General features: G+C 45.4%; 1 protein-coding gene across 1 annotated transcript; it reads left to right on the forward strand.

The window, feature by feature from the left end:
• Nucleotides 1-6,014: 6,014 nt before the first annotated feature.
• On the forward strand, nt 6,015-6,590 carry RAP2B (RAP2B, member of RAS oncogene family). Its single transcript, XM_075716377.1, has one exon. The coding sequence runs from the start codon at nt 6,039-6,041 to the stop codon at nt 6,588-6,590; it is 552 nt and encodes a 183-aa protein (XP_075572492.1). The 5' UTR covers nt 6,015-6,038.
• The last annotated feature ends 17,786 nt before the right edge of the window (nt 6,591-24,376 follow it).

Below are 24,376 nucleotides of genomic sequence, written 5' to 3' on the forward strand. Positions count from 1 at the left end.
GCTGCATGCCCATACCAGCACTATTAGACAAATGTAACCAAACCTACTGTGAGCTACTATCAAAGGGGAGAGGAGGTCTTATTGATCTAATGTGCGCACAAAATCTTAAAACCACTACTGTTTATCAAGTAGTTATTAAAACTTGCAAATACTTTAAAATGCGAATACTTCAGGTTTTGTGCTCAGGTCATCCTCACCTTCCTCAACCCCCACCAACCTACAGTCCCAAACCAACCTATGATCATCCTGCTGGTGCATCCAAAATAAAGACTTTTTTGTGTACCACTGAATTAAAAACTAATTCAGGCCCAGAAATCTTGCTCAATTCCATATATTCAAAATGAATAAACATTGAAAAATTTCTCCAGATTTGTCCAATGCCAGAAAGCACTTAGTGCAATTCTCTACTTTGAACTCTTGGAGATTATTTCATCTTCTTAGTTTCCCTCAGTAATTATTCTCCCTTTACCTTAAGGTTTACTGCTAATATTAATGGCACATACTAACAGTATGAGAGTGACAGAATAGCATCTCTTCCCCAGATGATTCTGAATCTTCTCAGTTTAACTGTTTTATATCGGATTCTGAACCAGTTAAGTCATTAAAACTTAAGTGAATTGTAACATATCTCTATTATATACAGGGAACATTTCAGATATTAGGAAGTGAAATGACTGCGTGCAGTATTCTTAGACCATGACTTCCCTCAGGATTTTCTCAGCAGCAGTGCTAAATTAAGACATTCTCGGACCCTGTAGTTCTGCTGAAAATGCGGATCGATTCACCCACCGTTCAGCTCTTTGCATTGGCCCCAGTGGCCCATAGGCAGTTAAGCAGAACCCACAACAGAAGGACCCGTTCTCATCTCGGAGCAGTTGATTGTTGTAGGGCCGGTTTACACCACGGACCTAAAAACTGTTGCTGTACAACGGAGAGCAAAGAAGGCTATCAAGTCCATTAGTTACCACTGGCACAGAGGAAAGGAGGGGGAAAAAATATATGGAACCGCATCTTCACGTTGAAAGAAAAGGTGTTACACATATTTCTGTTACGAAATTATTATTAAAATCACTTTTATCTCATAAAACTTGAACATCAAAGTACGACATTTAGAATTATTTGTAGCCTTAAAATTCAATTATCACTATGCCTAATTAGTACATGGCAGAGCACTATGATCTCAGAAGAGTCTATTTCACAGTCACAAGAGCTTCCCACGTATTAATAAAAATTATTTAAATGAGTAGTCACTAACAGAAGCCAGAGAAAATCTGAATGAAGGCTATCACCTCTTTCCACTTGAGCATTACAGAGTTTCAGATTTCTGATACAAGCACATTCACACACTCACCTAATTCTGAGCATATTTTCAAAGCATCCGTTTTAATCAAAGCCACACATTTTCTACAGATTCTAGCTCTGTTTCATTTACAGAGCTCAGGCCTTCTGAAATTCAGTATACAAATGCTACGCAGGACATATCTTGCAACTCAAGCCACTGCTCACATCATTTTTCTGTTCCACGGGTACAGCGCAGTTTTTCTATAAAATATTCATCCTAAATAAGCTCAGCAGTACTTAATCAGATCTCAGGAGGCTATACATCCCTCTGCTGACACTGACCTTGGCTGGGAGTTAATCCCATAGCTCTAAGTGGTTTGGCTATGCCTCTTTAAAGAAGGAGTACCAGAGGAGCTGGTGAGAAGGTCCCTTCAGGAACACCACGACGTCTTTACTATTTTTACAGCACTAAATCTTGTTGTTACCAGACACTGACAAACTTTTACGGTACTGAAATTTTGGATATCGTACATGTTACTGATTTAAACTACACTTAAGTTTAGTCTTTGCCTATAATAAGTGAAATACATTTTTGGAAAAAAAAAAACAAAACCACACTGCTTTATAGTTCTACGGTGCTGACATTTGTACAGACAAAGGTAACTATAACAGAAGATGCTAATGACTTGATCTTTCTAAACTATGCAAAGAAATAACCTTAGCTCGTATGAGTAGTTTTACTGAACGAGCAGAGTTACTCAACACAGTAAAAGCTAGTTATACATGTAAATATTGTATGGTAAACTGCTTAGTTACCAAATTTATGCTTTTCAGCTGATTTTTGACATTTTTAAGATCGTATCAAATAATCTTGAAATTTGTTTTAAAATATACTTGATCATCTTGAAAATCAAATTAATACAGCCAACTGTCTGATAATTGTATTTTGCCCAGATTCTGCTGCACTGTAATGCTTTCATGTTGCCTAAACAGAGTTTGTTTTATGACAATTTTCATTTATTCCTGAGAGAGTCTAAACCACGGTACCATTCAGGAAGTACAACAACCCAATATAATGTGTGCTTCGTAATTCAGAAATGATACGCTGAATACTCTTGTGATTTATTTAACTTAAATGTCTAAACCCTTAGCTGGGGATTTTCAACCTTTTCAACTCGCAGATCCCCTTAGCGGTCTGTAGCCGTGCACAGAAAATTTATAATTTATTTCGAAGAAAACCAGACTTGCCTCTTTCAGTTACTTCCCACAGACTCCTTGCTATTACTTCACGGACTCCAAATTTCTGAAAGCAGTACTGCAGACCAACTAATTACCTAGAGCTGGCTGGTAACAAGAGAGATTAAATTAATAGATATAGCAGAGGACTGGGACTTGAGAAATAATATTCTGTATTTAAACTCAACAGCATAAAGATCATTTGTTACTTTGAACACGATACATTTCCTTCTTCAGAAATAGCAGCAATTAATAGCGTAGTGTAGAATGGAAAAATATATAGAGTAATTTTATTCTGACACTGGAAAAAAACTCCACAGCACAATTCAACAGTGAATTGGGATTAAATAGACTGGATTTAAACCAACATTCCAATTGTCTGGTCTTTACAAAATCGGTTACTGCCATGTTTGGGGAAAGTGCAATATAAGTAATTTACATGTGGGTTTGCTGTAGAGATGATGAAGGTAAGCAAATCCACATTGTCCCCAAAACCTTAAGAATAACATAAGCAAAGTGCATCAGCAGAACAAGAAAATCAAATATTTTTGCAGTGATACTGTAGCCTTTCAAGCAATTTTTACAGCCGTTTTTAAAGGCAACTTTGCAAACACTGGCTGGTGACTGGTTTTGGCTGGCTTACACAAGGGTGGGAGCGTGCTGTCAGCGGGTGATGCGCTGGCTCTGCCTCTGGGGTACTTCTAGAAGGGGAATCGGAGGCACAGCTGAGGAAAAGGTGGGGAAAGGACCTAAAAGCCTCATAGCGAGCTCAGCTATTTTGTTTCCAAACCCAACATCCATGCATGTCTGAGTTGAGCAGTCATTGAGAGGAAACTCATTGATGGAGCATGAGGTTCTAAGTACTTGTAGAGGTCGTCTTCACTTTTTCAAAGAACTGTAGTACTGCTCTGGAAAAAAGATGGCCTACAGGTTCATCACAAGTTAAAGGTAATGAGGTTAGTAGGCGGAGTCCAGAACAGAGATACGGCCAAAGCCCAGCCCTCAGGATTCAATACAAGATAAAATATCTGATCAATCTCCAGACTGATCTGTACAGCACCTCTAACTAGCTTAGGATCAGCCTGCAGCTGACAAATTTTGCAGGTGCGGGAGAAGACTGTGCAGCTGGGAGAAACCAGGTGGAGGCCTGGCAGACCAGCATCCCAGCTGGGGACTCCCAGCTAGCAGGTACAGGGCATGACTACAGCTACAAACTGAATACGGAGAGTGCCAGATAACGAGATATATTTAAGAAAGTTGTTAAACTGTTGCCTGCTCCAAAGCGGGGTTGCTGGAATGCAACTTTTATATTCATCGGGAGAGGCTTCGTTTGCAAAGACCTACTCAAGCAATAGCAGAGGGGTTTCATTTAAGCTCCTAAAGACAGGGGATCACTAGAGATGTGGTACTCACCAGAGGATCAGCGGAATTGCAGTACTCCCCAGATGACCACAGGGATGCAGTACAGCTAGACCCGGCAGAGTGAATCCCCACAGTGAACTCTGGCAAAAATAATTTAAGTAGAATTCAGTCTCTGTGAAAACTGTTCAGGAATAACAGAATGCTGCTCACAAAACTTATTTCAAATCCTTTTGCCTTTGTCTACCACAGCCTGTTTCCCCCAAGTACTGTGCTTAAATCAGGTTTGTAAACAAGAAGGTGGGGTAGAAAGGAGCTACGTGCCACAACTACTTGAATAAATACTGAGAACAGTTAAGAGTCGGGTAGGATATAAAACCAAAGACTGAAGGGTGCCAAAATAACTAATGATATCTTCTTGAGAAGGGAATGCCTGATTGATAGAAAGTCCAAGGAACCACTTCTACAAACAGCAGCAAACAGCCCATCCCCATGAGTCAACCCCACCAGGCTGAACTGCTGTTTGCAGGCCACCAAGCACAAACAGCATCAACATCTGGCAGCTGCCACACCTTCAGCCTGAAAAATCACCGGCCCCGGCTGCGGACAGACGGGCGGGGAGAAGGCAGAAGCTGGGGTGCCCTGAAAGGGGCTGCTCAGGAGCTGCCACGGCCTCCGCGCTCAGGGGGCTGCCGCAGGCGGACAGGCCAGCCGGCCCCAGCCCAGCCGCGGGCCGGTTTTCCAACCAGGGCCGGTTTTCCCCGGCGGGCAGCTTCAGCCTGCAGAGCCATCCGGGCAGAGAGGCGCCGGGGAGGGCTGAGGGGGCTGCTCGGGGACCCCGGTGCCGCCAGGCCCTCCCGGGCAGGGTGGGAGGCCCCGGCCTCGGCAGCGGCTCCCCCCCCGCTGCCTCCGCGGGCTCAGGAGCGGCACCGAGCGCCCGCGGGCTGCCCGGCCACAGGCCCTGGCACCGGCTGCGGGAGGCGCCTCGTCCCCCGTGAGGGCCGGCGGGGCCCGCGGTGCGGAGACCACCGGGCCGTGCCCCCCGCCCATGAGGGGGCAGCGGGGCCGCCGCGCCCACCGCCCTCCTCCCATTTCCGTGCCGGCCGCGGGACCCCGCCGCTCGCCTGCCCGGCATGCTGGGGGCAGCGGGGCCCGCCCGCGGCGGGTGAGCCCGCCCCGCTGCTGAGGGGGCCCGCCACGGCCGCGGCCGGCCGCCCCTCAGTCAGGACACGGGGCCCGCCATTGCCGCGGCCGGCCGCCCCTCAGGCGCGACACGGGGCCAGCCGCCCCTCAGTCAGGACACGGTGCCCGCCATTGCCGCGGCCGGCCGCCCCTCAGGCGCGACACAGGGCCCGCCGCCCCTCAGTCGGGACACGGGGCCCGCCATTGCCGCGGCCGGCCGCCCCTCAGGCGCGACACGGGGCCCGCCGCCCCTCAGGCGCGACACGGGGCCCGCCGCCCCTCAGTCAGGACACGGTGCCCGCCATTGCCGCAGCCGGCCGCCCCTCAGGCGCGACACAGGGCCCGCCGCCCCTCAGTCGGGACACGGTGCCCGCCATTGCCGCGGCCGGCCGCCCCTCAGGCGGGCGCAGGAGGAGCGGGGGCTGCGCCCCGGCTCCGGGCGGGCGGGGCGGGGCGCTGCGCGGGGGAGCCAATGGGAGCGGGCGGCGGCGGGCCGGAGCCAATGAGGGCGGGCGGCGGCGGCGGGCCGGAGCCAATGGGCCGGGGCGGGCCGCGGGGCGCCATGGGCCGCGGCAGCGCCCTCCCGCCGCTGGGCCGGGGCGGCGGGGTAGCGGCGGCAGCGCAGCCGCCCTCCGCTTCCTCCTCCTCCTCCTCCTCCTCCTCAGCCGCCGCCGCCTCCCCCCCCCCCCCCCCGCGCAGCCGCCCAGCAGGGCCCGGCGCCCGCCCCCTCCGGGGCGCGGCGCTGCCCGGCGACGGGGCTGGCCCGGCGCGGCTCCGTGAGGCGCGGCCGCCCCTTCCCCGCCCCGGCGGGCCCTGCGCGGCGCCAGTGAGCGCCCGGCCGGGCGTGCGCGCCCCTCCCCCGGCCCCCCCCGGCTCCCTCCCTCCCTCTGCCCCCCAGCTCCCTCTCTCCGCCCGCCGCCGGGGCGGGAGGGAAGCGGCAGCCCCGAGCGGGAGGCGAGGGAGGCGGCGCGCCGGGAGCCATGCGGGAGTACAAGGTGGTGGTGCTGGGCTCGGGCGGCGTGGGCAAGTCCGCCCTCACCGTCCAGTTCGTGACGGGCTCCTTCATCGAGAAGTATGACCCCACCATCGAGGACTTCTACCGCAAGGAGATCGAGGTGGACTCCTCGCCGTCGGTGCTGGAGATCCTGGACACGGCGGGCACCGAGCAGTTCGCCTCCATGCGGGACCTCTACATCAAGAACGGGCAGGGCTTCATCCTGGTCTACAGCCTGGTGAACCAGCAGAGCTTCCAGGACATCAAGCCCATGCGGGACCAGATCATCCGGGTGAAGAGGTACGAGAGGGTGCCCATGATCCTGGTGGGCAACAAGGTGGACCTGGAGGGCGAGCGGGAGGTCTCCTTCGGGGAGGGCAAAGCCCTGGCCGAGGAGTGGAGCTGCCCCTTCATGGAGACCTCGGCCAAAAACAAAGCCTCGGTGGACGAGCTCTTCGCGGAGATCGTCAGGCAGATGAACTACGCCTCGCAGCCCAACGGGGACGAGCAGTGCTGCTCCTCCTGCGCCATCCTCTGAGGGCGGCGGCGGCCCGGGGCTGGCTGCGGGGACGCGGCGGGAGAGGCGGCGGCGGCGGCTCCGCGTCCCGGCCGGGGCGAGCGGCGGGGCGAGCGCGCCGAGCTCGGCAGCCGCCACAGACAAACACGAAACACACACATAAAAAAGGAGAAAAAAAAAAAAAAAAAAGAAGACGAGGAGAGGAAAAAAAAAAAAATCGGGGGAGGGGTGGTGGGGGGGTATCGTGTTGGAAATGTGGCTTTTTTGCGGCATGTACGTGTCGTCCGGTCGTGCTCGTTGCAGCTTTCCCGCCCCGCGGGGGAGGCAGGGTTCGGCGAGGAGCGGTGCCCGCCCGGCGCGGCGAAGCCCACGGAGGAGACGCGGCGGGAGCGGGGCCGAGCCCCCCGAGCCCCCCGAGCCCCCCGAGCCCCCCGAGCCCCCGCCCCGAGGAGCGCTATGCAAAGCTGGGCGGTGGGGCCGGGGCGCCCGGCCCGGGGAGTTGCACATCAGAACTGGGACTTCTAACTTCGAACACTGATGCCAATACAGTGTGGGGTGCCAGAAAGCGTCTGCTGATGATTTCGTGAAATAATTCTCTATTTTGTTTACCTGCTGTATCGGATGGGAGTTTGCAGGAGAGTGGTAGCGTGTTGGTTTTTCCCGTTTTGGTTTTGTGGTTGGTTGGTTGTTTGGGGTTTTTTTTGTTCGTTTGTGTGTCTGTTTTTTTTAAATCAGCTGTGAAAATGTTACAAATCTGCACAATTTTTTTAGGCGTGCGTGTGATTTCGTTTTTATTTTTAAGTTTTCTTTGGCGGGTGGGAGCGGCGGTGTTCTTCTTCCGAGGGTTTTTTCTTTTTAGGTTGGCAATAACTGATTTTGATGACTAGCTCTCTAAAGTGCAAAGACTTCCTACATGGGATGCAGGGCAAACAGCAACCCTGTGTCTATAGAGTGCCTTCAAAACTCAGCTGTTCCAGCCGGTGCCAACCTGTGAAAGCTCCACAGAATCCCATTATCTACTACTCCAAAAACTACTTAACAGTTTCCTTGCAGTAATCATACCGAACAAGCCAGGACAAAAGGGCCTATTGTTACTGGAATTTATTTCTTATTTCCATCTGGGCCTTTTAACTGTAATTTCCATGTCTTGCAAGTTCAGGCTTCATTTACTTCAAATTTACAAGAATTTAGCCTTTTGGGATTTTGGGGGGGGTGGGCTTTTTTTTTTCCTCCTTTTTTTTTTTCCCTTTTTTTCCTTTGCTTTTGTTGTGGGATGTACCTCCAGCCAGCAAAGAAGGAAATCTTCTCGTTGTGATGTACCAAGAAAATTCTAACAACTGTCATTTTAATTCCAGACGTGCATTTAAGAGATGTCTATCCATTTTAAGAATTTTAATACAAATGCTGTTTTTTAGAAAACAACTTTGTGCGCTTTTATGTATTACATGAAACACTAACTTTCACGTAGGCTGTTAATCCTGATTTGTATCTTAATAGAAGTGAAAGGCATTGGGGGGCTTGGTTTAGCTAAGTAGAGTGTTTAAAAAAAAAAAAAAACAAACCCAAAACAAAAGAGAAACGACAAGATTGCTATTTTACCTAATATTTAGTCATTTTTAATGCCATTTTTCATTTGTGTTTAGGTCCTGACCCTATGTGATGCCAGTGTGTGAGCAGAACGCTGAATTCAGTAGGCAGCTTTAGGAAGGTAGTGTGGGTTTAATGCAAAAGGACTTGTGAGATTAGGCCCTTATTCCTTAATGGGAACAGCATTTTTTATTAGGGTAAAATTCTAAAGGTCGATTATTTATAAAATTTAAGCTTTTAATTTCATTGTATTGCAACTCTTTAAAATTATGCACCAGATCATTCTTTCCTGGTTTGCAGAAGGGTTGGGTGGGAGGAGACCTGTACCTTCTGTCATTTGGAAGATCTAGGGAGTTTGTTACCTCCATTATCTTCCTCTCTGAGCCCCTTCTTTAAAGATTAGCACACAAAACCTGCAACTCTTCCCCCATCCCAAGAAGACTGGAAATTATCTTACCACGTGAAAGCAAAAGTTGAGCAATGATGTGTAAAGGGGTTTTTCATCAGGCCAACTGGAAACATAACTGCCATGATTCCTACTGTGAATCTGATAATTTCTTCTACTTTAAGTAGGAAAGCTTTCTACTTGAGCACTGGAAGAACAGTTTTTAGTATTAGTTTAATTCTGTGTATTGAAATCCCAGTGATTGACATTAAAATGATAATCTTGTGGTTTAGTTTAAAATAGGATACCTATTTTAGCAACATCTGGTATCTACTGAAAATTTGGAAAAGATTATCTACTTAAGTATTGAACATATCTCTTCTGAGCTCAGGTGTATCCTTCAAAACAGCAAGGACCTGTTCTGATACGATCAGTTGGGTTGTATTGGTCAGACTGATACAATCACAGGGAAAAACAAAGAGGGTTGGAGAAGGCAACCCTAGTGATGGTCCCTCGGCTTGTGCTTGGGGCCTTCATATAACAGACAAATTGAGCCAGCCCCCCATTTTTCAGTGAAAACTGAAAACCTCTTTGCAGCTTATCTTTCAGAAATTTCTAAAAATTAATTAGAAGCCAACTCCTCAAGGCCTTCCATGTTACAGGGGCAGGGGAATGATGCTTATTAATGGTAGGAACCTCTTTTAACAAAAATACTGCATTGAAAACTGAGAAAGCTTGACTGCAGCCATGTCTTGCACTAAAGTTTAAAAAAAAAAATGCCATAAATGTACATCTCAGCTATTGCTATGGTTCAATTTTGCCTTAAATTCAATGGGATTATACCCTTTTTAGCACCCAACAGGCCTTGCTCCAGATCAGTGTATTGAAAGCAACTTGTTCCGCTTAATAAAAGCAGGTATTTATTCTGTTCTCCCCAACAGATAGCAGATTCTTCACGTTTTCTAGTGCCTCCTGTTTCCCTGCTGCCTGTGTTGTGATTGAGGAATGATGCAAAAATGGGTGTTTGTAGCACACAGCGGCACGTCAAGTCCAGTTTTTCTCAGCCTAGCAGAGCAGCTGAAGGCAGCCTAGTAAGTTCTGGATTATGCTGGGCTTTTTTGTAGATACACTCTAGTTCTTGCCAAAAAGGTGTGTTCGTTAAACAGTGAAGGATTTAAGAAACCATGGCATGGGTCTAATCAGAGTTTTGAATGTATTTAGATGTTCAATGTTCTCTATGACTTGGTGAGGACAGTACAAAAAGTAGAGAGCTCAGTAGTCTGATCTTCCAAATACTCTGAATGTTTTGGTGCTTGTTAAACATAGGCCTGTGTCTATAAAGTAGAAAAAAAAGTCATACTGCTTTAACTTGACTGAATAATGAAAGCTATATTAGCTTCTACACTTGAGGAAAATGTTGTATCAATGTAAAGGTACTCTTTTATTCCTTTTCCCTGTGGGAATATGTTATACCCGTGTCAATACAAAGGTGGTATATAGCTCTTTTCACAGTGAGAATTGCAAATATTTAATTGATTTGGAAGAAAAATGACATTCCCAGCCAAAATACTTCCTGACAGTGCAGAAATTGTGTAAACAAGGCCTTAGTTTAAGGCTGGTCTTATGGCCACATATTTTGCTGTACATAATGATTGTATTTTTAAAAATCCAAGCTTGTTCTGTTGCAAGAAAGTGTGTCTTTGAAATCCTAGTCTCTGTGATTGTAACCGTGCAGTATTCTCGACCTCATTTTCAATACAAGTGTGGTTCTTCTCAACACGATGCTCAGGCTTTATTGATGCTTATGGTTCTGGAGATGATGTTGAATTCTGTGGCTGTGAGCTTCCTGACGGTCCTGCTTCTCTCAAAAGAATGTACGGCAAGTTGTTTGCAAAGGGCATTTTAAATAAAGGGCAGCTGGCTCTTTATGACTTCTTCACTTGGATACTCATTGCGTGCAGGTGTTGTTCAGTATCAGATTTCCTCGAGGAGTGACAAAATGCAGAAACCTCCATTTTCTTTAAGAATTTTGTATGAAAAGGAGTGACGTGTGTGTTCTCTGGAATCTTCTCCCGTTCAAATTAATGGACAACTCCCACAGCTGTAAATGGAAAATGGTTGGAGCTCTACTGCTATTAGAAGCTCTCTTACTCTTCAGGTTTGTATAGCAGGCAACCCAGACACTCTTCCTGACAGACCTTCACTGTATCTTTGGGAACTATTTGGAGTGCCCACTCATGTTCTGGTGAGATTTGAGACTTGCGGTAGAAGCAAGTATGCCTATGAGCTCTGTTCAAAGGTGAAATCGTTTTAAATAATGATCTTCGTAGCTTATAGCCTGCCACTACACTCTTTATAGCCTCATGCAAAACGTGTTATGTTAAAAAAGATTATCCTTCCTGTCACACTGTTACAGCATGGTGCTCTAGAATCTCATTTCTGTGGGGATCCAACATCTGCCCAGCTTCTAAAACATTTTATTTGGGGCTGACAACCTTTAGTAAACGTGTGCATAGCAGATGAGAGTGATTCAAACAGCTAAAGATATTCAACAAGTGAGTTACAGCGATGAGAAATGGAGTGGAAGTGTGTTGCTGCGGCTGTTGGGTTTGGGTTTTTTTGTTGGTTTTGTTTTTTAATTTGAGTAGACTGCGTGTTTGTTAGTCCGTATCAAGAATCTCACTGTATTTCCCAAGTAAGAGTCATTGAGTGTGTGTATGTGTGTGTTCTGACTTTATTGGGGTTGGAATAGAAATTCTTGCCCTTTTCCACTGATGATCTCCATTCTGCATGTAGGTAGTATCACGCTGAAGAAAGCGCCCAGTGAAACCTAAACTGGTTGACTGATAATAGGCTAGAGCAGAGAGATTTACACGCAGAAAGTTTTAAGAACAGCCATTAAAATTTCCCTATAGCAATTCTAAATTTTTGGAAGGGTATGACTGCTCTAATAGGCATCAGGTGCTGCTTTAATGCTGTTGATGCTAGAGCATAATGATTCAGTAGATGACATATTGTGCATGAAACAAATACTATGCATAAATACTTAATCTGCGATATCTAACACAGTCTTAGATCCTATATAAATCACTGTAAAATTAGCAGTCAGTTAACTGTAAGTTGTTCAAATAAGTCTTAAAATATTGGAAGCAGCTGTTCTGTAGTGACTTTATTTGATTTTGGCAGTCTCTGGGTCTTTTGGAGGTTTGGGCAAAGAGGAGACTAAATGATCAAGAATCCATAGCTTTGGTTTGGTAATCCTTGACAGAGATATTTTTAGAAGATGGTGTCTGACATGTGACTTCAGTGTTAATGATTTAAACCCCATTTATTTCTACAAAGTTCTTTAAGGGAACATTATAAAAAGCACATAGTTAATACAGCTGATGTCCAGGTAACAGACAGATCCCAGATGTTTCTCCTCTGCTTGACTGAGTGGTTACAGTTGTGCAAGAAATGCCGCAGCAACTAGACTGATCAGAATGACATTGCTAAATTTTTTGCCTTTTGATACAGTCCTGTTATCCTGCTGATGCTAGGATGAAATGGGATGTTTGCAGTTGGTTTTGAGGATATTTGTAAATGGACTTCTGTGTGAAAAACTAATCTGAAATGGAAGGTTGGGCTTCCCCCCCTTTGAATCGAGTATTGAAAAAGGTACAGGTCAGCATCTGTATCAGCATTCCCTTACCAGTTTCTCATTTATGGGTATATTCATCTAATACTTTGTTTCTGCAGTGTTACTACTGGTATCCCAATTTAAACAATTAGGATGAATACTTACAAATTCAAGTTACTTTGTTAGAGATAGAATTGCAGGTAAGCTCTGAGCTACAGTTGCATTTGCTCGGTTATTAACAGGCAAGATACTCAGGTGTGGAGCCTGGTGTGGGTATCTGAAAGAAGTTTCGTTTTGGCTGTTAGAAGCGATAAACCTAAAAGTGTTCCTGAGAAACACAACTGTTGATATCCTTGTGATGGCATTTGGTCCGAGGGTTCAGAACAGCTACAAAAATAAGATGCGTTTACTGTTGAATTAACTTGAGTTGTAGCTTTTCCCTGCCTTGCCAAGAGATGATGAAACAGGTAGCGTTCCTTCCAGCCATGGCGTTGGCGGTCCTGAGGAGGGGAAGCATTATGCTTCTCCTGATGGGAGAGATCACTGAAGTTCCTTACCATCTTGCTGCCTCTAAATAGTTTACTGCATCTGTGACAGAGTTAGAAATGAGAAGGAGGGGGCAAGACGTTTCTGACTTGCAGAGTCAGAGCTTAGCCCTCTATCAAGGCCATGCCCTGCCTCTGGTTTCCAGCCTCAGCGCCAATTTGCTGCATGTTTCCAGCAAACTTTTAAAAGCTTTCTACACCTCAGTTCCTCCAACTCTGTATTTTGTTGAAATGGTGATTTCAGTGCAGATGAGATGACTTTGCATGAGTGTTTGGCTCTGGAATCGCAGCACCAAGTGAAGTAAGGGAAGAAGCTTGAGAAGGGAAGAAGCTTGAAGAAGCTTGATCTTAAAGGTCTTTTCCAACCTAGATGATTCTATGAGAGGGATTGAGGACACAAAGTATGCAGAAAGCATGCTGTCACATAAAAGGGTATGTGACTTTTTTCCCCTCTAAGACAGACCTAAATATTAGAAGCAAGTTTTTGAATGTGAAATGTCTAGCGGAAATCTTGGCTTAACCAAGCCTTATGCTTGAATCGGAAGATACTTAAAAGCCCTTTGAGTTGGAGGGTATGAGTATGGTACTGGATTGATAAACAGAATTGTCTTTGTAATTTTTCACTGACCTTGGTTTGTTTAAATATTCCAAGATTTATTTATTGTTGTGATAGTTATCACTAGATAGAGGATGTGTTTAAATATGATTTCATATTTATATTAACTTAACTATCTCCTTGTTGTAGGGATTGATAGACACGGTAGGCGTGAAGTGAAGGTCTGTTTACTTACTGAAGGCCCTACGGGAGGTGAAGAATCAAAAGATCCAGGCTTCTGTTTTCAAAAACGATGATGATGCAAACAAGAAAGCTTAATGTAACTTTTTGAATTTACAGATGACTTCTCGTTGCTCAGAATAATCGACAGTCTTTTAGATGGGAGATGATTGCCCCTTCTCTTCACTGCTGAGTGACTAGCTGCACCATTGCATTTTTTTTTTTGTCTATAGTGAGAAAAACTGCGTGGTCCTTCTGCTGCCGTGGTGTTTGTCAGACATGGGATGACTTCATGACTTCGTTGCTCATGTGGAGCTCTGGCAGTCTTCCTCTTGTAGGCCTGGGGGGGAGGAGGGAGCCCAGATGACCAGCAATAATGAAGTGGTTGCTTATCAAAACCGTGGGATGGAAAGCTGGCTCACCTCTAAACATTTGAGAGGGTCTATCCGTTGTTGGAGTTACACGTGAAACCGAGTGTACCTACAATACACGCAACTCCTTGCTCTTCAGTGTTATGTGTTTGTTATAGGTTTGTTCTGGGAAAGCAGAAATCCTGCAAGGTGAACGGAGACCTTACAGCATACTCCTGTGGCTAACGTATGGCAGCGGTGTCCAGCACGCTCAGAGGAAAGTAGTTTGGTATTTTGAGGAAGTATGCATGTGCGTTATATCTGCTCTTGCTCATCCAGAAAGGTAGTTTGAAAGATAGGTCTTCTGCAGATATCCTGGAAATACTTTCTATAGATGCATAAAATAGATACATTTTAGAGGTCAGAACAGTGACGCTTTTTGCGTTTCTTAAGAAACACAGAATGTGACTTCTGTTTAAGTTCCTCTACTGAATCGTAGTTTCTTCCCCGTGCGCACCACCCCTAATGCAGCGATGAGGTCTGCCCCTTCAGACTCTTGCGAGTGATCAGAAACTGAATGCATGTTCAGTATTTTCCAGATCTGTAATGAAAGTAAGTTTGGGGTGTTCTTGTACATACATGTCCGTGACGTTCGGTGTATTAAATGATGCACCTCCCATGCATTTTTATGAGAAAGATATAAGTGATCAAGAAATAGCAGCGTAGGGCTAGTAAAATACTGGCTAGGGAGGACGGGAATCTGCGCCGGAGGATTGCGGTTTGGGTTTGCGGTGTGAGACGGGAAGCGGGACACGCTTCGCCAGGTTTGGTAAACACCAGACCTGATTTGTGTGGAAGGGTAGGAAGCGGGATGTCTTCCTGGGGGCAGGGGGAGTTTGGGAGATGAGTGGTTGAATTTTTCTGTTTCAAGTACAAAGAAACGTCATTCTGCGTGTGTATGTTGTGGATTCCCCCCCCCCCCCCCCATGGTGCTAAGCAGATTTGGAAGTGCAAAGAAAGTTTGTGCAGTGAATGTGTTACCCACCAAGGATGATTTTGATGTTCTAAGTTTAAACTGAGTTTCATAGCTTCCCTACACCACTAATCACCAAAAATCTCTTTTAAACTGTGTGGAACTTTATAAGAGCGATGGTTACAATGTGATTCCAGGTAGTTGGGAGCCATGTGTATTTAAGGATGAGGTTAGTGATACTTTTATTCCTTGAATGAACTACAGTAATACTACGTACCTCAATTTAGTATTGGGAGTTTGCTGCCAAGTTTACTTGATGATTAACAAAGTTAAGATGAAAGCATGCTAATGAAGTACTTGAGTAATTAAGTTTCTGCTGTTTGAGATCTTGATTTCCCTCCTTTTTGGAATACTCTGCTGCGCTCCAGATTGACTGTCTATTTTCTGCTGGGTTTCTTATTTCAAATGTTATGTTTGCTTTAGTGTGGGTTTTGCTTTCTCTTTGGCTGTTGGATCTTTCAGTTTTCCCTTTAATTAAAGGAAAAAGCAGAGAGGAGATTCACATTTCAATTACTGTATAGCGCAAGCTGCCTAGATTCCAGAAACACATGCCATGCGCTCCACGTGTTTTTGCAATAAGCACAAGTTTAAGGAGAATGCTATATGTTTAAGGTATTTCCAAGGCCTGGACCCTCAGCAGAGAAATGGCTTGAAAAAGCTTATTTACCAAAGAACTAGGTCAGCCTGGGAGTGAATTAGAGTGTTCTTAGATATTTATTCACTTACAGTATTACTGTACTTCAAGCTCTGTAGCGAGAGTGAAAGTTACAGATTTCTGAGCATAAATATTTATGCATACATACCAAGTTGTATCTGGTATCCACAATTTGGAAAACATCCACATTTTTCTACTCTGAGCATAGATAATCAGGAATTAGGTGCCTACACTCGCTGAATATCAGACCAGTAGCGTAGAAACTTAGGTACATATTTATTTAGCCAATTATAAGCACCTAAAAAGAGTTTTCTTGATTCTTTCTGTTTATTTTTGACCTAGCACAAATTATTTTTCAGCATTGCTCAACCAGAAAATCACTGTGGTTATTAAACGTGTGCAGTGTGCATGCAGCCTTTTACCAGATGTAGGAATAGCAACCTGTCGAACTCGTCTGAATTGTTTGTGGTCAGTGCTGTCTGTGAATAAAGCTTCTAGCTTGTGTCTTACCTTTGTATTTCTTGTGATAAGGAAGTGGAAACCAAACCTGTCTAGACTGAAATACTGAGAGTTCAAGGATAGATATTCTTGGATTCTTTACAGACTTTATGATAGATTGAAATTGCTCAATGTGCATCTGGTCGCAGCTTGTTTCGGGTGTGTATAAGACACTGACTTCCTTTATCATCACTCAGGGTTTTTCAGCACTTGGAGTAGTTAACAGAAATTAATTGATGGGTAACTGGAGTTCATTTGGCAAGCGTGTTTGTGCATACCAATATGAAGACATAAACAGCATTATTCCAGGATGTAAACAAACTCTAAACAAATGTGTTAGGTATCCTAATTGCCTACAGTAGAATTTTTAATATAACTTCATGACAGAAGTTGTATTTGCGTACTGCCTTGCACTGTTATGAATCTGAACTTGACTTATTCTCTGATTCTATAAATGTATGTATGCTGAATTCCCTCTTCTTTTGTAACCCTGTTGAAATCAGAACCTTATTTAAGCAAATGAGAGCAGAATTCAACCCCAGTCTGCATTTCAGATATTTCACATGCACCTAGTAGTGTGATCTTTGTTCTTTTTAAAACTTCATTTTAAAAAAAAAAAAAGCCTTCCCCTGTGCCTTTAGTTGGATTTTCAGATGTCTAAAATGTAAACTTCTCCCCCCCACCTCCTCCCATGGGTGTTTCTTATCCTGAAGTGATACTGGGTTCATGTAAATTGTGAATGCCATCTTGAAATGGCAGTAGGCGTATATAACTTGTTTTTATTTTATACAGTTGTTTCTTCCCATTCTATTAGGAGTTTATAAGACATTGTATTTTAGTATCAGTAAGGTTTATTCATACTCATAATTCACAGCCATTAGTCAACCTTTTATCCTTGTAGTGTTACCTGATGGGTCCGATGTGCAGGAGAGCACAGATGCTGCCCGCTGGCTGACCAGGAGGCTGGGATGCTTACAGTGTAAGACCTCTCCTAGATCTAGTTTGCATTTAACAGCATTTTTCTTCTGCAAATGACAGAAGAACACTTGCCCCTATGCTGCCCAAAGGATGTTGAGACAGGCTTACGGGCACAGTGGTTTATTTGCATGGCTGATGGCATACACCGACTGTAACAACAGTAAAAGTTCCTTTTGGTGACAGTTTGAAGAAGAGAAAAGAAAAAAGAATGGGGCAGGGGATGGGGAACAGAGATAAGGTGGAAAACTTGTGCTAGTGGCCAGCCAGGAAGAGAAGCACCTTGGGTTCTTTTGAGGTGAAGGTCCTGCGCTGGGCGTGCTCCCCAGTGCAAAAAGCAGTCCCTGGCAATGCTCTTCCCATACGGCTGTATGGTTTTCCAGGAGCTGCTCACACTCTCTGCAGGTTGCTCTTGTTTCTGATGCTCAAGGCATGCTCTGACCAGCACCTGGGTCAGGTGCTGGCTGGGTGCTGAGCTTTGTGCACGCTTGTTATTTGGTGATGTGTAAATGATCCCGGCCTACTGGGTAATTACTCTGTGGTAATTCACCCGGCACCTGAGAAGGCAGGGCTGTCTTTAGCCTGAATCTTTTATCAAAGCTGTGTGCCCTGACCTGGTTGCACTGCAATGCCTTATGGTGTCCCGGTGGGATGAGCAGCGTCGCAGCTGGAGCAGTCCTGGTGAACGTCCGTGATGTCTCGGAGCAAGTGCTGAGGTTATGTCCTAAGCGCTCTTCTCTGCAATTGCTCTATGCTGTATCAAAAGAGCATAACTTGGATGAAGCCTTCACTTTTTTTTTTCCCCCCTAATTTTACAGCTGATGCCAGGAGCTGCATAAACCCCTGAACTATGTCAGAACTGGAGGGAGAACAAAGGTGCCCTGAGCTTGCCTTTCCCTCCTGCCCTTCTGCCTTGTCTGCATTCAGAAACAGGTGAACTTTATGAGCCTTGGAGTCTGTGGGTCACTGCAGGGGCGTATGGTCCACGTATATGAAAACATATATATTCCAAAATAAAAAAAAAAAAATTGCAGTTCTGTACTTCAGGAAGCAAGACTTCTGTGTTGCTTTGGCGTAAGTACTACGCTGTACTGTAGAAACTTTGAAAAGAGAAGTATTAGTTCCTTTGGGTGGCCCCACCCTCCGCTCTTTGAAGAAAAATGGAAATATTTCTCTCTCAGACCCAAAGGTTAGATGTAAAACATATGACTTGAGTAGACTCGAAACTGAATCAATTTGAAACTGTTACAATTTTTATTCACTTGAAACTGGGTCAATTTCAAATCAATCTCTTTGAAAGATTAAACACGCTTACTTCAAAAAGGGCTTTTGTGATGATCCATCACAGCGCTCATAAAATTAACAAAAAGGGTCGATCCAGGGGAGCGTTGGAAAAGGGGATATTTCACTCCCGTGTTATGGCCTTGTAACAGGGTGCATACTCAGTTGTGGCTCCAGCTTTCTTTCACGGGTAGGTATTATTTTTAAGTCTAATAACTGTCCTTATGGAACAAGAAAGTATTTTTTCAAAACCCTCAGGAAAGGTTCAATTCTAAAAAATAGTGATTGCAGGACTCGGGGAGGATTATGATAATTTACTTCAATTACCAATGCAAAACAGGTTCTATATCTCTATGCTTCACCATCTTGTAGAAAATCTAACATCCAAAATGTAGCGTAATCAGATTTTGATTTATGCAAGCTCTCTCTGGAAGACGGCATGCCAGTCTCTTGTTCTGCTGCCCGTAAGCTGCAGTGATTGTTAGGAAGCTTATGTTTCTCCGATGATGGGTTTCTAGCAAGCCTTGTCTGGCGAGGCTGGTGTAAACCCGGGCTGACGGGATGCTCCTGCCTGAAGAGCGGAGAGCTTCACGCCGGTGGTGCTGAGCCACAGCTTACAGATGTGCTGCAGCTGGCGCAGCTGCGGTGGCCTTTGAGCAGGGTGCGCAGCCCGCTCGCTGCACCTGGGGCTCTGATGTGGCTGAGGGCTGGGATGCTGCAGCCACGGAGTTCAGTGGGTTTGGCCCTTCCCTGTTTATCGCGCATCGCGCTGGAGGTCTTTGGGAAAATGCACTGCTGGTTCAGAAAGCCAAATCTTAAGTGGTGGACCTTCAGATAGCAGGCGAATTACCTTCCTCCTTAGGGGCTTTGTTGAAGGATTCAGTAGCAACAGCTGGAGGTGGGGCAGGGGAAGAAGAACCAAGTTAGCGAAAGGATCCCGTGTCTTCACCTGTGAACCTACTTCCAGCCTACTTTACCTAATCCAGAGGAAGGTTAAAAGTGACTTGATTACCTGGGAACCTTACATACCTGCTCACAAAAAATCAGCGTTACAGAGGTGTATGGCCCTTCAGTCTTGTGGAAAGAGTGACAGATGCAGCTGGAAGCAGAAGCTGTGAAGGGAGGATGGAAGTCATCTGCCTTTTCTTCTTCTTCGTCTTAAGTGGTGCAGGTAGTTAAACATTTAAACAACCTCCATGTCTGTGGGAGGAATCTCCATTACTTGCAGTCTTTAAATTAAAGCAGGATGCCTTTCTAGAAGTTGAATTGGAGCTCAAACTGCAGGGCTTTTGTGGCCATGTTACTTCGGGCGATGGAGCCTCGCCCTGTTTGCAGCACCAGCAGCCCAGCTCTCGGTGTTAGTGGGGTCTCGCTAGAGAAGCGGTGCTCGTTTGTCTTGTCTCCTTGGTAGACGAGCGTGCCGGCTCCCTTCATAGCTGTAGAAGAAAAATGTTTGAAGATCTCGGCACGCTTCACTGTTCTCAGCTTCCTCACCTCTTCCCTTTTACACACACATACTTCTGCTTCCTCCCATTCTACCCCAACAGAAAAAAACTGGTTAAATTCGTATTTGGGGGTGCTAAGAAGGAAGCACATGTTATCCTGTCTGAATTTGGAGCGGGTGAATGCTCTGTCCGGCTGCAGCCCCCCTCAGCTCCCTCACCGCATGGCCCGTGAAGATGGGTGGCTGCAGAAGGGATTGTTCTGCGTTGCCCGACACCTCCAGCACCTGAGGGCAGAGCGTCATCTTCTTCCTTGGCATAATGGAAAATGCAGTGAACGCTGCAGCACTAAATGACTAGCTCAAGAGGTTTACACAAAGGTTATAAATAATTTAAATTTCCAGTCATGGGTTATTCCAGTCACTGCTAATTTCACTGGGCGTAGAACAGGCGCCACGTGACAAGCTCTGCCTTGATTTGAAAAAATAACCTAGCTGATGAATTGAAAGGCTCCACTCTGAGCGTGGCGTGGGACTTACAGTCTTCGAGCTCTGTGCAGTGCTAATGGAACTTGCAGTCTCTAATTTTAAGCGATAAATGCTGATTAATGTTCCGAGTTTAAGGGGTTTAAAAGTAAAATGGTTTGTTCTGGTTAAAAGCAGTCACCACGCTACTGACTTCCCTTTATCTGTTAAAAGGTTTATATTTATTGAATTATTTGGAACATAGATCTATAAATTTATTTAGCATTATTGTTTACGGGCTACTGATTTCTACTATCTATTGATCAGGCATCTCGAATACATGCATCTTCTGTGGTTTTTTGGGCATGCCTGAGGTAGCAGAAGTGGTGCTATGGTTCCGTACGTGGGTTTCATGTCTTTGTGCAAGCAGGTTTCCCAGAAGGCGATGTCCTTTGGCCACGCGTTCGTAGCATCTTCGGGGTCCGTGTGTTCATCAGGTCCCACATCTCAGCAGGAGGCGTACCTTCATGCGGCGGTGCTGTTTGTGAAACTCTTGCAGAATGACGGTGGCCGGAGACGGCGGTGGTTAATGGTTCTGTGTGCGAGACTTAAGGGGCAGCAAATCCAAGCTCCCCAGCAAGCGTGCGATGCAGGAAGTGCCTGATGGAGCCCAAGTCTCTCGCCTTCCTCCTGTCCGCACGCTGGGATCGTGTGGCGCTTTGCAAAATATAAAAGCACCGACGTACTCGCGGGAGGACGTGGGCATGGCGTGGCCCTGGGTGACTGGTGCAGAGCGCCAGGCCGTGCTGGGCATTACTGGTCTGCGCGGCAGGCGCCTGTGCAGGGCTGGGACCCGGCGCTGCACGCCGCGGTCGGCGAGCCTGCCGAAGGGGGTTACGGGAGCAGCTGCTTTCTGACGGTTTGCAGCTGCTTGATTCAGGCTTGGGAGCTGGAGTAATTGACTTTGGAAAAGAAAATAATTGTGTATATTATATCCTTTTTCTCAGCCATACTAATTTCCTAATATGTTTTAGGAGTTGGCATTTATGTTTCTCCATAACAGGGTAAAACAAAACTAGCTGGCATTTCAAGGCCTGTTTGTGGAAAAAGTGAGAGCAAATGTCCTTTTTTTTTTTTTTTTTTTTTTTAACTTGGATCACTGTCTGCTCCAAGTTGTGTTTGAATTGACAAATTCCAGGTTTGATTCCTAAAGGGCACTGAGTGTGTCACCTCCTGCCGTGAGCCCGTCACCTTCCAAGCCAGCCATGGCTACTGGCAAGTAATAGTCATAGGGGAAGATTTTCAAGAGGGATGTACTTGATGCTTTCTCAGCTGAAAAGTGCTAGCCAGTGACTTGGGCTGTATCGATTAACAAGGTTTGTCTTGTTGCCAGTGCTCATTTTTATTATCCACACTTTCCTTTTGGGAATACCCTAAATGGATGGAATCAGTGCTTCTGCCCAAAGCCTGTGGCAGTCAGGATGTGAGATTTTTATTTTCAGCATCATAAAGGTCTGTAAGGGGCTAACGCTTTTACAAAGACAAGGTTTCATGCCGTTGTTCACAAGGGCAGCGAACATGAAGTCAAAAGCCTTCTACGTAGGTTATACAATCAGCTAGTTACCGAGTACATGAATTTAATTCCTTTGTACCATTTGTCATTTGCCCTATTATCATGAGTGTAGCTGATACTTGCTCTTGGAGATCAACTATTATTACATGCTTGGATGTTTCATTAACACAAGTAAGTCATACTTGCTTTGAGGGGAAAAAAAAAACCCTCCTCTTAGCTTTAATTTCTTAAAATAGCTCTTCACAATAACTGCTGTCTACATGGGTGTTCACTGAAACGTACATGTATGAAGTTTTTTCTGATTTGGGGGTGTGTGTAATAAAAATGCTAATTCATTCTTTCCATGTCTGCTCTTGACAGACGTGGCCTTCCAGCTCTGCGGGCGCAGGCTCGCCCCTTGTGCTGGGGAAGGCGCGCAGCTCCCCGCGCGGGGGAAAAGCAGCGGAGCAGGTAATGGGGAGAGAAGGGGGATCTAGAAAAGGGGAATAGAAGCCATTATGTCGAAACCAGGGTGGTATGAAACTTCAGAAATTTCTTTTTTTTTTTTTTTTTCCCCACTTAGTTTCCACAGAATGGAGTGGAAAATATTTTGTGCTCAGGAAGTGTCTGGAATTTCACTTGGAAATTTCAGATACAGTATTTTTATATTTCATGCCGTCTAAGAAGAAATAGCATGTGTGTTGCTCCACTGGTGTACCAATATATTAGTAAATATATATATATTTACATCTGAAAGCATTATTTGCTACACTGAATATGCTTATTGATTTGAAAGTGTTTTCTTTCCACACCTGATCAAAATCAAAATGTTCCTGGAGAGGTTTAGCATTACCTGCCAGCTCGTGCCTCCCACTGTGGTGGCCCGCCAGGATGCCAGGCCGGTGGCTTGCATGTCCTGTGCTGTGGCTACCCCGGGGCTGCTGTGTTCAGCTGCCGCAGGGCTGCTTGCCTCTGTCTGCTGGTGACAGCAGGCTCATTCACAGGGAATTTTCTTTTCTGAACTGGAAAGAAACCAGCTTTTTCAATAGGAAAGTAATGCATGGAATCTTTCTCCATCCACTTGTAAAGTCAGTTTTGTGGGTTTCTGGGTAGATGGTGAAAGCTTTCTGTTTTTTCAAGTATTTGGCTCCTGTCTTTGAGCGCTACAAATAGGATCATAGAATCATAGAATCGTTTAGGTTGGAAAAGACCTTTAAGATCACCCAGTCCAACCATTAACCTACACTACCAAGTCTACTCTAAACCAATCAAGGGTAGACCAGACTGAACCATGTCCCCAAGTGCCACATCTACCCGCTTTTTGAACACTTCCATGGATGGTGACTCCACCGCCTCCCTGGGCAGCCTGTTCCAATGCTTGACCACCCTTTCCGTAAAGAAATTTTTCCTAATTTCCAACCTAAACTTCCCCTGGATGCTTGTCCCTAGATCATAATTTAATTTTTGATGCAACAGGAGTTGATCTATTGATGGACTGGTGGGAAACCAATGGAGGGACTCCCAAATATAGATGACTCAAACCTTGAAAGAAATTCCTATTTATGGTTTATGCTTGGTGTTAACTTTGATCATATGTATTGACCATAATTTACTCTTGTCAAGCATACTTGTTCTGGGGTTAAGGCCGGGACAGGAATTTGGGGAAATGAAGATGCCAGCATAAGCCAGCCCTTTCTGCTCCACTCCAACTTTTCCCTTTATGTATAGGTGATTTGTGCAATTAAAGAGACTGGCAGAATCTCAGACCCATTAAAGTAGGCACGAGCTTCAGTACAGGAATTTCACCGTGTCTCCAGGGCACCTTTTATTGGCTTCAGATCTCCTAACAACCATTTCTGTCTTATGTTGTCTTTTCTTGTCAGTAATGATGACAGTAATCTCACTTTGTCAGAATTAGTCTTCACATCATTTTTAAGGCCTTTGAAAGCTTCCCTATCAAATTTTGTAGTACAAAATCCTCATTTGCCATTTTCTTTCTTCTCTAGGTGAAGGTCACCTAAGGAATGTGAAAAATCCTCTGTATCTCTACCCTTACAAAAGGGAAAGGGCTGGCACTCTCTCTGCTGGTTGTGTGGACCCTTTTTATCCGTATCGGGGTAGATGGCAAACGTTTTCAAGGCACCTTTTTCAAGGAAAGGGTAACAAACAAACAAGTCTAAGCTGCTGTCACACCTTCTAGTGTCTGACCGCCTCCAAAATCCTGGCTGGAGCCCAGCAGTTCCCCCAAGAATCATAGAATCACAGAATCGCTTAGGTTGGAAAAGCCCTTTATGACCATCCAGTCCAACCATTAACCTACACTACCAAGTCTACTCTAAGCCAATCAAGGGCAGACCAGACTGAACCATGTCCCCAAGTGCCACCTCTGCCCGTTTTTTGAACACAAAAACGCTCGCCTCCAAGCTCTCCCTCTCACAGGCCATGTGGTAATCAGCCGGTTTTTATCGCTTTACAGGGTTTTCAAGTGTTACTGTAGAAATCATATTTCAGATATTTATGAATATTTTGTATTTTGTGTCTGTACATATTTTCAAATGATGTTATGCAGTGTAAGTATTTAGTGGTAACTAGTATTAGTTCGTGTAGGGTTTTTTTTGTCCTCTTCTGAGTGATCACCTAACTGCG

This window comes from Pelecanus crispus, chromosome 9 (genome assembly GCF_030463565.1).
Source record: "Pelecanus crispus isolate bPelCri1 chromosome 9, bPelCri1.pri, whole genome shotgun sequence".
Classification (NCBI taxonomy): domain Eukaryota; kingdom Metazoa; phylum Chordata; class Aves; order Pelecaniformes; family Pelecanidae; genus Pelecanus; species Pelecanus crispus.